This window comes from Mirounga leonina, unplaced genomic scaffold (assembly GCF_011800145.1).
Source record: "Mirounga leonina isolate KUSES-001 unplaced genomic scaffold, KU_Mleo_1.0 Mir_127, whole genome shotgun sequence".
Taxonomy (NCBI): domain Eukaryota; kingdom Metazoa; phylum Chordata; class Mammalia; order Carnivora; family Phocidae; genus Mirounga; species Mirounga leonina.
The window spans coordinates 5,202,490-5,216,902 of NW_023270316.1; the positions used below are offsets into that span (position 1 = coordinate 5,202,490).

The 14,413-nt window shown below is 39.5% G+C and overlaps 1 protein-coding gene across 1 annotated transcript in view; it reads left to right on the forward strand.

Moving 5' to 3' along the window:
* The window catches only part of FAM155A (family with sequence similarity 155 member A), a 611,294-nt gene extending 597,243 nt beyond the window's left edge, over positions 1 to 14,051 (forward strand). Inside the window, exon 3 of the mRNA XM_035003783.1 lies at positions 13,762 to 14,051. Coding sequence (XP_034859674.1) covers positions 13,762 to 14,051 — 290 coding nt within the window. The remainder of the gene's footprint in view (positions 1 to 13,761) is intronic.
* The last annotated feature ends 362 nt before the right edge of the window (positions 14,052 to 14,413 follow it).

A 14,413-nucleotide genomic window follows, 5' to 3' on the forward strand; every position in this document is an offset into this window, starting at 1 on the left:
AGAAGAAGAAGAAGAAGAAGAAGAAGAAGAAGAAGAAGAAGAAGAAGGAGAAGAGGAGGAGGAGGAGGAGGAAGAAGAGTTGTTATTATTATTTCCTGGTGTTTAATCTCTATCACCTTAAACTCATTCTTTGGCTAATTGGCAACCATTGTCAGGCTCCTTTGCATTCTGTTAAAACTTGGGTTTTTTCCTTCAGTGGTGGACGTAAGCCAATAACCCCAGAGGGCGACAATCAGAAAGCAAAACAGAAATAATTCAAGATGTCATTGGATGAAATGAATCATGATTATGCTGCTCTACCTGGCATTGTAACTAAGGAAATAAACAATGAATGGGCTGCTGCCTGAGCCATTCCCTTTAGCAACTGACATGCCAGAATCTCACTCAGTGGAAAATATGTGTGAATATAAGATATAACTTGATTTTTCATGGAAGTGTGCCTTCTAACCATGAGTGATATCGTCTTCAAATGGACCTACACTCCGTCCACCAAATCCCACCTGCCTGCCATCAATGTTTCTGTAATTCCTTTTTGAAAATTGTTATCTTATATGACTGTATTTTCCTTTGAATGCCCTGCTTTACATGTTGAAACTACAGGAAGTCAGTTCAATTCAAATCAGACAAATAAAGGTGGACAGTAGTTCCAGTTAATATTCTTTTTGTTAAATTTAATATTGACTCTAAAGTACTGAGACCGATTTTCTCCTCTGGTCCACAAGCTGGTCTCGTATATTTGCTTTTCTTTATAGTCAGAGCATTGCCAATTTAAGTTTTGGCATTTGTTTTGAGTAAAGACATTTTGACTGAAGTCACAACTGTTTTTCTTCACATATAATGTTTCAAAAATTGGTACATGAAATTAGGAAAATAATTCTCCCCTCGCTCATTGAAAAGAAAGCCTGTGTTTGAAGTCAGGGTCTACTTATGAGGTGTTTCCCTGCCTTGAAACCATTAATGTTTGTCTGCACATGCATGAGTGTAAGCAGACGTTGAGATAGTTCTGCATGTGCTCTGTGATTGCAGAGAAAGTCTGGTTTTCTTTTTAGAAAGAAAAGCAGGAAATGTTGCTCGTACTCTAAAAACATTGACCGATCAAAGCATTAGCAAAACTGTCTCTTCAATTACAACTCCTGGTTTGAGACACCACAGCCACAGAATTATTTATATAGTTTCCTGTTTGCAAGGATATTTCCTTTGCAGACTCATAGTTACCAAGGATTTCCAAATTAAAAAAGGACTGTGGGATATACACTAAACAAAGACACTGTTTTATAATCAGTGAGCCCACCGTGCCATGTCACAGAGAAAAAATAACAAAAATAAATAGAAACAGAGCGTAATAGGTCATGTTCTTAACAAGGACCATACAGTTTTCTGCACGGGGGTTCTTGGTCAATGCTGCTGAACTAGCTAGTGCTGAGCACGAAGTCACAGAAACATCAATGAGAAAGAGCCAACATTTTCTCATCCTCCTGGGATGTGAAGTTGTATGACACACTTACACAAATTTCTCTGAATTTCTGAAATGCACTTCGTGAAGTTCCTCCAACACTCTTCCCATCTGTGAGAGCAGTCGGACCACAGAAGCATCTCGCAGCGGGGTTGGTTCATAGCGAAGAAAGAGAAGGAGTTGAGATTTTTTATTCCTTTCTCTGCTGACTCTTGTAAGCTCTGCTTGAGCCCCTGGCACTTGGTGACTTATTAGAATAAAGAAGAGGAACTTGAGTCTTTCTGTCCCAACAGTACCCACAGCCCTGAACCCTGCCTTGTTTTGATGCTTTGTGGAGACCCCATAGCGCTCTGACTTCTCCAGGAATCCGTATGGCTCTCCTCCACCCCATCCACTAAAGTCTCCTTCAAGGCCTCCAGCAAAGGATTCATTAGGGAAGGGGTGGAAAATTAAAATGATACATTTGGTGAGAATGTATCTTCTTTGTCCATTACTTTTTTCTTTCTTGTCTATTTTCTTAGAATAAATTTTTAAAATGAGAATGTCACCATAACCATTTTCAGGAAAATAACAATGTGAAATGTGATATTTAACAGCGTGTGTTAGATTTCTGTTTAGATTATATTCCCTCCGGCTGCAGACAGTCTTTATTTTTCTAGCACAGTCCTGGAAAACTTTAGGACCCATTATGAAGACATTTCAAATGCCCAATTTATTTCTTGACTCAGCTGATGGCCTTAATGAATGAGTGAATTCTCCGTAGAACATCTCTGCTATTTTAATGTGGGCTTTTGATTTTCATTTCATTTAGCATCATTTTCAGTTTTTAGAGCAATTTATATTCTAGCTAATGCACGGTTAGCTTTCAACTCTGAATGGCCTTTATATAACCAGGTATTTGTGCTTTGTCATCTAATATACTCATCTTACTGAAACATTCTCTTACAACTCAAGGTGCATTATTCCTTGATTCCTTCCCCTCATCAAACAAATACTTACTGTTCTTTGGGGGATAAACAGCCTGTTAGGTGGTTAGAGCACCAGGATGGTGAAGGAGTGATCCTTATTCTCAAGAATGTCAACTAGAAGAAAAGTAATACAATGCTATTAGTATTAGATGCAAGGCCATGCTAGCATTTGCTCATCATACTGATCTAATACACCTACCACGGCTCCCCTGAAAAAAACTATTCAAATAAATACCTTAATTACCAAAATTTGCTCTGGCTTTAAAAAGATACTATAAAAATTACTAATATACAGATACTCATAAATCGGATTCTAATTCTTTTCTGTAGAGGGTCATTATGATTTGGTCATTATGAGTTCTAGATTTCTTAGCTTGACCTCTCATTTTATATTGTTTTACAAGCCCTATTATAAAAGAACCCTAGAAAACTAGCAAATTCTCAAGAGATGACTTATTTTACTATTTTTACCTTAAAAAATGTAGACACAATTTGGATACCAGTGCTGATTTTATAGTTTTTGTAGGTTATTTCTGAATAAATCCTACATTGCATTCATGTGAAATCACTATTCTAGCCAATATAAAATGAAGAGATACTAAAATCGAAACACTGTGTTCTGCGACACTAAGGATTTACATGGTGGCGAAAAATTATCTTGGTAATGAGTAAACCATTGCATTGCAAACCATGGGTGTGACTTCTGGTCTAAGCTGACAGACTGAAGCCAAAATTTTACTTCCCATCTGTCTCTAAATCTCATCGAAATTGAAATAAAAACTACAGAACGAAATATATTCATAGGAGCGGTAAAACCATTTTGTTTTGTTTTGTTTAGAAAGTGGGACACTATTAAAATGGACACTTGCACGTTTTTTCTCTAAAAGGGAAAAGGCAGTTGTAAGACTTTCCAGGACAGTCAGAATTGGGGGAGCATTGAGAGCAGGCTCTAAGTGAGCCCACAGCAGGGAAGGGCACGGTTCTTCCAGCAAGACCCTCTGCTGATCATGGCTTGTTCTGAGGATGTGCCAGGATCAGGAGAACACAGAGACCAGAAGCGCTCTGATGGAGTGAAGGCTCTCAGCAGACACCTGAGCCAAGTGGTTATCGCATTCCTCCACACGCAGTGGTGGTGTTCGCCCACAAAACCCAAGGACCTGCCTTGTGATGACATTGAAGGAGCTCCTGAGAGGAGTGTGAGGAAGCCTTCTTAGCAATGCCTTTGGGAGTGGTGGGAAAGGGAGCCTCAGCCTGTCCTTTCAGTCCCCATTCACTCACCCAAGGAAAATGCTGCCCCGTAGAGAGACCTGCAAACCAAAGGCAATGAGAGATAGAAACATTATATGGAAGGGCTGGGATCCACCCAGTATAAGCTTTTTGGAGAAAACAAAACAAAACGAAGCCAAACAAAAAAGGATACAAAGTGAGAGTGGGGGAGGGACAGGTTATCAAAGCAATGTGCAAAGGACTTTCTCCAGAGTGGAAGAAAAATGTGGTTTCAGATGGAAGGAGCTCAGCAGAAGAAGCCATGAAGAAACCACAGGCAAACATATCCTCTTGAGATTTCAGAATACAACAGATACATGCAATATCCAAAAAGGCATCATTGAGGATAGCAAGCCCTCCATGAAATGAAAGGGATGTTGACATCAGCATGGAGGCAGGATTTGGGCCTCCTTGGTCTTCTCCCCCGAGTGGTAGGCTGAGTAATGCTCCCCTAAAAAAAAAAAAAAAAAAAAATCCCAATGACCTAATCTTCAGAAACTGTGAACGCATTGCATGGCAAAAGAGATTTTGCAGGTAGGATTGAGGTTGTGGACCTTGGGGGGAAGATCATCCTGGATCATCTGGGTGGGCCCATTCTGATCACATGTGCCCCAAAAACCACAGAAGAAGACAGACAGTCAGCCAGAGACACAGTATGAGAGGCAGGAGAGATGACACAAAAGGAGATGTCAGAGAGAATGAGAGGACTCCACGAGTCATCGCTGGCTTTGAAGGTGGAGAAAGGGGCTGTCAGCCAAGAAGTTGGGACAGACACTTTCTGGATGCTGAGAGTTACCCTGCCAACAGTGTGTGAGGACAGCAGGACCCCAGTTCTACACGTAGAGAGAACCAAATTCTAACAACACACCGAATGGGCTTAGAAGTGAATTCTCCCTGAGAATCTCCAAAAAGGAACTCAGCCCTACCAACAACTTGATTTTGGTTTGTGAACACAGGCCAGAGAAACCCGTCAGCCCTGCTAGCCTTCCGACCCACACAAGTGTGAGTAGGTAAGTGAGCACTAGTTTCACAGTTGAATGTGTGGTAAGCTCTTACTCCATCAACAGGAAACATGTACAACTAGAACTTTCCCCACAGCACTGGACCCTGAGATATAGCCGATGGATGCCTTCAAAGTTATTAGAACCAAAAAGATCGTGAACTAGGAAATATACCTGACAAACTGTCTTTCAAATGTGAGAATGAAGTTTATTTGTTTAAATTAAATATGTATACTCTTGAAAGTTTACCTTCCACACATCCCATCCGGAACATAACTTGAAGTTTTACTCTACTGAAACAAAAGAGTAGGCTGAGAAAGAGGATACTGTAGGATCTGAGTAGTGGTATAGTGAAAAATCAAGCATAAGATAATATCTGTGCAACAAAAATATATTAGAACATTGAAACTGGAATGATTATGACACTGGATGCATCAGTGATACAGGGAAGAAGGGAAAACATTTTTTCTGATTCTATGAAAAATGCAAGACAATTAGAACCTCGGGAAAAGTGTACAGAAGAATCATGGGTCACATAGAAAGCTATCTAAAATTTTCATGATTTTTATAAATTGATGAAGCATTAAAAGTCAGAATCTGTCTTGCCTAATATATTAAACAATCTTGAATAATATGGTAATGAAATGGGATTAAATGAATTCTCAGGATGTACTTTTTTTTTTACTTCCAATATGCAAAATTAATATATATAACACAAACACAAAGGAAAATGTAGTTTTAGAAAGAAAACAAAGATTGGCCACATTTAGGGATCAGTGGGGGCGGAGAAAACCATCCTCAGTGGGTCTAAAATCACTGGATTAAGAAATAGATGAAGGAATTTGTTGTATAGAGCCATGAAGATAAACACTCCCACACAAAAGCAAACAAAAAGAAGAAAAATCCATCAAAAGTGTTTATCCTTGGAGAAGAGGATTAGGATTGAAGAGAAAGGTAATTGTTTGCTTTCCATTTTACACTTTTGATGTTGTTTGAGCATTTTTATGTCCATACTCAGGTAATAATTTTCTCATTGCCATTATTGCCTGTTTATTTTCAAAATATTTATTTTTTATTATGAAAATGCATTCCAGTTAAACTCACGTAGGTGGGTATAAGTAAAAGGTTATCATGCCGTCTTATCCTTAGTACCTTGAACAATTGCTATTAAAGGGAAAAAAGGAGCAGACAGTAAGTGGCAAAGTAAAGAGAAGCATCTGACTGTCTTACTTCTGACTCCAGTGAAATAACTAAGGGAACATGGAAACTCTAGGTCATCAGAAAGGGGCCATCCATGTGCAAGAAACTGAGCCATTTCCTCAAGAGGAAGAGAAATCAGATTCGAGCACTTCCTTGCAATTCTTCCCCTGGCAGGGGCAAGGTCCAAGGAGGAGATCAACAATCTAGAAATGATGACAGGGAATGTGATTAGTTGAAAACACAAAACATAAAAGTGAGGAAAGAAACAATCAAAGAAATGACAGGAAATATCTTTCCTGAGCCTTAGGACACTCTCACTGGCAGGTTAAAGGATTCTCCCCATCTGGCAAAATTAAAGAAATTGGATTCAATTCCCAACTTTTTTGAAATTTGAGAATGAAGGAAGTGTCCTACAAGCTCCAGGAGGAAACTACCACATTTGACCACTGACATTATATGTCTCTCTCAAAAAGAGTGGACTGTGTCTGTTCTGTGGGAATCTCTCTCTAGCCTGTGGCCTGACTGGACCAGTGTGGATGAGTGGAACAAGTCACACAGATTGGCCTCTCCGGGATTGTGTCACAACCTGATGGTATTGAACTGAGAGGACAAAACGATGAAGTCCTGTGTGCCCATATGCACGAAAAGGCAGCCAAGCCTGCCTGCCCAAGGAGGTGTGCAGCCCAAAATTAAGATTACAGTGCTCATCTCCACCGGGTGGAGGGCACATCCCTTACTGATGGCCAATCTTGTGATTTATTATTCATGTCACCTGGTGTGCCTTGTATTTCATGAAAAAGGCTTGAATTTTTCCAATATTACTCCCACCCCCTGTTCTCTCGTTCTTCTCATTTTTCACCTAAATTAGCTCCTGTGAGTTTCTGTTCATTGCAACCACAGATCTATGTAAAGCAATATGCAAATATTATTAATAATTAATAGGAGACAGGATATAAAATACGAGTAATTTGACAATAACTGAGTTTAAAACATCTGATGGTAGCCAAAAAATGATAAAGAATAAGGAGTTGAAGGAAACAAAATTTTGTTAATTTCCTTATCAGTGATTCTGATAATTAGACAAATAAAGGTTCAGCTGTGTGTGGTTTTTTAAAAGCAAAGGTCCAATAGAATTAACAACAGCAAACATTCAACAAATCATGAAAAAATAGCATTTAAATATGCTCACACAGAAAAGGATAGAAAACAAAGGGAGTGGTAAAAAAACATTTTTAAATGTTTGGAAATGCTATTATATGATGATAAAGGTAAGATCAAACACTACAGGCCTGACAATAAATGTAAATGGATTAGACTCTCCTTTTTGATTGTTGTGAAATTCTTATATGTAGAACATAGTACAGAGAAAATATAAAGAGACCAAAAAAATTAAAACAATGGACAAAGATATATCAGATGACTGTGCTAATATGCATGGAGTTTACATTAATACCAGACAAAATATGTTCAAAACCACAACAGGAACAAAAACAACAGAACTTCACTGAAAAAAAAAAAAAGTATATATATGTACTTTGTAAGAACAAAGAGTATGTTTTCTTGATTAATAGTAAAGGTCTAGTGAAAAATGTGAAGACTTATTAATTTTCTGTATCTACTGACTTAATAGCCAAATGTATAAAGCAGAATCATCAGAAACAGTTGTAGAAGATATATTTCTCAGCTGATGACATTCTGAATAGGAAAAAATATATAAAGATAAAGACTAAGCATTGTTACCAGTGTTAATATTTGCAAAAAATAATAAGATAATAATTTTACATTACACAAAGAAAAACCACAAAGAAAACAATTAGAGAAAATCAACTTTTTAAAGGCCACATTCATGAAATTAAGGTAAATAAAACTTGAAATTAGTGACTAAAATAGTTATGAAAATGTATCAGTGACATTTTTTAAAAGCCGCGGAACTCTTTTAAGTCATTTAGATATAAAAGGAAACATATATTACAATTACAGAACATGCAAAATCACTGCATATTAAAACATAAGAGAATTGGCTGAAGCATTCTCAGATGGAAATTTAGAACAATAACTAACTTATTAAGGAAAAACATGAATTTAAATGAGTAAATTCGCATTCAATTCAGTATAGTTAGAAGGGGAATAATAGAAAATTAAACAAAAGATAAGATAATTAAGAAATTGATGCATTAACACACAGAACATATCAATGTCAGAGCATATCAATGTTCAAGAGCTGTATCCTTGATAATGCAAAAGAAAGTGGGCAAAAAAATCTCGCAAGTCTTATCAGGGACAAAACAAAAGATGAAATAAAGTATTAACAATGGAGGAGAGAATTAGAAAACTAGTCTTAAAATATGTATAGCTCTACATGAATTAATGTCAAACTCTCAATAAAAAGGCTATTTTTAGATAACTATGAATGATCAAACCTGACACAAAACAACCTTGACAGATTAATAGCCATGAAAGAAACTGTAAAATTATGCAAATTACCCTAAAGAAAGAGCTTGTATCCAGAAAGTTTTATGGATTCCACGCCATATAAATTATTCTAGTTACTAAAACACGGTAATAATGTATATAGAATATACATTTATATTATATGTATATTACATATATAATCTCAGTAATATACACACATTTAAAATTAATATTACCAAATCAAATAAAGAATAACATTGTAAAGTACAGTCACACATGCTGAATAGAATTTTCCATGTGAAATCTAGAAATTACATGCACACCCTGTGTGTATATGTATGTGTCTGTATTAATAAAAAAGTTGGGGAAACAAATTCCAGCAGTTTCTTCTTGTTTCTTTTCTCATCCTAATGAAGTCAGACTTGGGGTGATTCCCCTCTTCTTTTTATCTTACTGTTTTTTAAACTTCTGCATTCAGAAAAATATTAAGCATATCACTCGTGCATACATCTGAAAAAATTAGTCTCATATGATAGTAAAAGGTAAATTACTGAGATACTGAAGGATTATATTTCATGTGGTTATTTTGAAGATTTCCTTAGAATATTTGGCTTTCCTGTACTTAAGATAATATTTATTATGACCATTCTAGAGTAATTATTCTGAGCTATGAAAAATAAGGTTTTTCCATGAGTGGCTCATATGAATAGAAAACAGAAAAAGAATTTGAATTGGATGTTCTTTAAAGCCTTTCCTCATAATAAATTCTGATTCCACTATTTATCCCAAGTTACAATAGGAATAATAATTATTATGTGAGATTTTACTATCTGTCAGGCACTGTTCTAAGCAATTTATGTGTATTACTTAATTTTCCAAAAAATCTCCATGAGGTTGCACTATAAGATAGAATAATAATTGCTATTATTATTATTATTATTCAATGTCAAATGGCAACTAATGATTTATTAGAGATTGCAAATAGAGCATTTTGTAAGCAAAATGTATCAGAACATTTCATTCACTGACAATTTCCTTTTTCCTTTTGAAACCCCAATCACTTATATACCTGTGCAATGAAATGATTGCTTGAGAAATGATTTATTTTCATTTGGAAACAAGTTCTTATAGTCCCTTGAATGGTGCGGAAGAGTTAGCTGCTCTGGGTAGGCTTCCCAGGAAGTGCATCCGTGTGCAGGTGGTTTATCCGGGAAGTGCACCTGTTCCGGGGTCAGGGAAGGAGGATTCGGCAGAGGGACAGTATCTGGAGCTGGGATGGCCCTTCACAGATACTCTGATGATTGGAGGCAGCTGTCCAGGGGCCCAGAGTCAGTTTCCACCTGCCAGCCGCATTCCTAGCTGAGGGTGTGAGTCAGGATGGAACAGAGCAGAACCTGGTAGAGAAAAGTGCGGTAATGTTTTCTAGGCAGACCCAACAGAAAAGAAATTGTTTTTAGGCATAAATCTGAAAGAATGGAAGAATGGATAAGGAGACAACAACCTAAACCTCTTAGAAACTAGAACGAAAACTGGCGCGCAGTAAAGGGTTTGTTGAAACCTTTGCTGACATAGCAGAGGGTAACCAGCAAACCAGATTCACATCCCAGACCCTCCGGACGCAGGGACAGAGGGCAGTCGATACGGTGGAGGAGGCAGCAGCAAAGGGTGGAAAGTGGAAACCTGTTTAGAAGTCATCAGATCTCCACAGCCCATGCCCGCCCCTCCAACCCACCTGTTGCTCTCCCTCACCCCAGAGAAAGGCAGCTGCCTATTTCTTTATGCAAGGAGGACTGTTTTTTGGAGATGGTTGGAGAAAGTTGTTGGGTTGGGTGCCATCAGGGGGAGGTCAGATGGGAGAATCAAAATGTGGGTTAAATGAATGTGTGCACGCTGGATGCAGACTCACCCATCCCCAGCTCTCTTCTCCCATCTGGTTCTCAGAAAACCGGCGGCATAGCCTTTGCCCTCCCGGACAGATAACACTCAACGTGTTCTGTGAAATCTGACCAACGCAAAGGGAAGAAATGCACAAGTTTCTCCATCTAAACAGTTCAGGCAGATCCCCTTACCCAGCCCCTCACAACACCTGCCTAGGTGTCCAGATTGCAGTGCTTTTTACGATGGGCATTCAATCAAGAATGCACAGCCTTCCCACATAAAAAATAAGAGAGAAACAAACAAAGAAGAAAAAATGGCTTGGAGAAAATGGGGCCCATGCAGGGAGGAAATAGAACATGACAAATAAAAGCACTGCAAATATCTCAGCGATAAAAGGATATATTGCGACTGTGAAATGAGAACAGTCAGTTCAAAAAAAAAAACAACCCAACATTCAGAGTACATAAAAGAGCTCTCAGAAATTAAAATGTGATAGAAAAAAACTCAATAAAATCATTACACAATAAAGCTCACCAAATCCTCCAGAAAGTAGAGCAAAGAGATGAAGTGGCATAAAGTAGGAGAGATGAGATAAGAGAATTAAAGGACAGGTCCCAGGTGCCCGATAAGTGAAGGTGGGAGTCATGCTCGGAAACCTGAAGGATAAGAATTTCTGAACTAGAATTCCATGCTCAGCCAAACAATTAAATACAAGGTAGAATAAACACATTTTTAAGCACGCAGCATCTCAGAAATTCATTCCCATGAGCTTTTCCTTAGGAAGATCCTAGATGCCATGGTCCACCAAACCAAGAAAGGATGTAGAGACTATTCCTGAATAGCAAACCTATGGACAGAAGCCACGAGCATCCCCCACAAAGGCATTCACTGAGGCTGTCGGGCCACTAGCTGGGCACCAGGCATCAAAGCAACAGGTCCAGGTGGTAAAAGACTTCAGGCGATAAAGCTGATAGAACCCCCTATTCTGCTGAAACTACTGGGAAGGGTTTGTTGTTTGAAGTAGTAAGAACATAGGAAACTGTAAGCTAATGGTTAACTCTAGGAAAACCACAGCCCTAAGGAACAGAAAACTCAAGTTTACTGCATGTCTAAGTTAAGAATTGTTTGTGTAACATCCTAATAAAGGGAGCCTTGTTGAACATACTACCATGCAGGGATGGGGGCACATATGAGCTGAAAAATGAATATTACCCCCAATAATGTTGCTGTCATGTGTCCTAGGGGGAAGTCTTTCTAGAGACTGCATAAGAAAAGCGTAACACAGGTTATTTACAGAAATGTAGCTAAATACAGAAACAGCGAAAAGAGGTTCAAGTATTTGCCTCTGAAAAGGAAGAAATTGGGGATGGGGGAGGTGGAGGCACTTTTAAAGAAAGAGCTTGTGGAATTATTTGATTATTAATATATATGCATGTATAATTCTGGAAAAAATCTTACTAAAAGGATGGACAAGGGGAAAAGAAAGAGTATGAACTGTATCAGTCGAGAAGAGTATACTTATTGGCCTGAATGAACTGCCTTATTCTTTCTGAAACGACTTTAGTTATAAATCAGCAAACTAGCTTCTGAGAGAGTTTGGGAGAGCTTCTTATTTGGACGAAATCGTTAAGTATATTCTCATTATTATCATTCTAAAATGTTGATCTAAATGATCTATTCTTACAATCTTAACTATAAACTCTCATCTTTGTAGAATATAATTTGGAAAACGTATACTTCAATAAATGATTAGTCTACTAGCGAGGTATCATATATGAAAAAAGAAAATATCATACATTAAAAATGTCGGAGCTGCAGACCTCATTAATTCAGTTTTTTTTCCATATTCTATCTAGGAGAAGGTGAAGTTTACCTTTGAATGCCTAAGAAGAAATGAATATTGTAAGCATCATTATAAGGATATCTTGGTCATTTCTTTAAAGGAAACTGAAGATTGCAGTGTATAATATCTTATTTAATAGATTCTCTTTTTTTAAACAAATATATATTGAGTGTATTCATGTAATAAGTGCTTATTAAAGACCTACTTTGTTCAAGCGTTCTACTACATATCGGGAACACAAAGCCAAAATACTTTTTGCTTTTAAGGTGACAGGTGAATAAAGAAACTGACCTAAAATTAGCAATTGTGCTGAAAAGGACAGATAACAATTGCTCTATTGAAGAGTTACATAGAATGCACTAGCAACCCGGAAGAGAGTACAGACATCATGCAGGGCATTTCCGGGGAGCTGAACTTGAAGCATAGGTGAGAGTAAAGTCCATGGGTTGATGGGGAAAATTCCAGGAAGAGAAAGCAGCTTGGGCTGTGGGGAAAGTATCACGTGTCCTGGGAGGCTATCTGGAGCTACTGGTCAAGGAGTCTGAAGAGACAGGAAAAGATTTTTTAGATTGTATTATGTAGGTGGAGGCAAGGAGACACTATGAATAGCTATTATTATTAACAGTAGCCCCAAATTTTCAAATTGCTTCTCTATGCTAGGCACTAAGCCAAGCTCTTTACATATACAAAATCTTATTTAATCCTTACAACTACTCTATCCTCGCTTTTAAAGTTTCAAGCTTAAGGATAGCATAGTAAAATTGGTGTAGAAACTTTATTCTAACACTCTTGAGAAGATGTTGCTGTCAAGTAAAAAAAAAAAAGATACAGAATGGTTTATGTAGCTACTTAACATCATATATAATAGAGCAAGAAACAAGATTGGTAAGATGAAGTGTGTTATTCTTTTCACCACTTTGAAAGTTTCTAAAATATCCATTTATCAATTTAAAAATAAGAACAATGTCTTCTTGTAGAGGAACGGGGTGGCGGGAGGAGGAGAGGGAGAGAGAAGAGATCTTTTGAGGAGGGAAGAAAAGAGAGAGCGCGAGCGAGACAGACATTCATGGGAAGGCAGACTAGCCGGGAGGTTGCACACAGAACACCAAGAACAGAGAGACTCTTCCCACAGTGGTCCAGGCCCAAGACAGGTATTCTTCCGTAGAATAGCAAACGGATGCATAAGAGCAATATTTGAAAAATGAATGCAAAGGAAATGGTCCCCCCCTTGGATGCTTAGTGGCTCTGCCCACCCACCAAGAAGGGGAGCGAAGACAGGGTGAGGTTGAGGAGAGGGAGCGACGGGGAGAGGCAGTTCCTAGAGCTATGATGCTATCACTGGTGGGTTGTTTCACTTAGCACAGCTAGTTCCTGTTCCTTTATTGTGTTGTCTCCGTTAATCACATTCCCGGTAAAGAAAAAGGATGGTTGTGCAACCTTGGCCACCAAGTTGATCCGGAACCTCAGGTTCTGCTTTTGGACCAAATGAAAGCTTTCATCCCAGAACTTGCCCTGGCATGGCCTCCGGGCGCGTAAAGAGGGCCCAGTGGGGGACCTAAAGGGCTGGTCGGAGAGCGGGGCTGACTGTGCACCCCGATTGTCTGGACCGGCCTCCCCCTTACGGAGGTACAAAGTGCCGCAGTGCTCCCAAGAGGCTGTGGCTCAGAGCGTTACAGTAACAGCTGCTGTCTGCTGCGCGCCCCGCCTCGCGTTTAACCGGGCCCTGTCTTCCTCCCGCAGGGCTCTACGAAACCTTCGTACCCGCGGAGGAGCCCGAATGCTGCGATGTCAGGAGGGAAGAGCGCCCGAGCGAGCGCTCCAGAGGGACGCTGGGGACCGGCGGCCCCTGTCGCAGGACGTCACTCACAGTGTCAGCGGCGGCCAGACTGGGCAACGGCAGACTCAGACTGTGCGTTCTCGTACTGATGCTCCTGCACACAGTGCTCACGGCCTCCGCGGCGCAGAACAGCACGGCGCTGGGCTTGGGGGGCATCCGCGCGCTGGAAGAGGGCTCGCCGCGCGACGAGTAGCCCGGGGGCGCCCCCAGCCCCGCGCCCGCTGCCGCTCGGACACACGCGGGGGGCCCTGACCCGCCGCCGCCTCCGCGAGGCCCTTGGGGTTTGGGGCAAGACCGGGAGGGTGGGCCCGGATGCAAACGCGGACACGAACACGGCTTTTTACCGACTAAGAGGCTGCAAAGTGACTTAAATTTCTCACACCATTTTATACACTGTGTTTTAATGTTTGGAGGTCCTCTTTGCTTTCCTTTGGTTCGGGTTTATTTGTTCTCGTTTACCTTTTTGCACTTGTTACTACAGGATTTATTTTGGGGGATGGTTTCTCAGAGGTAAACTAAGTCTTCACTGTCTCTCTCTCTCTTTCTCTCTCTCTC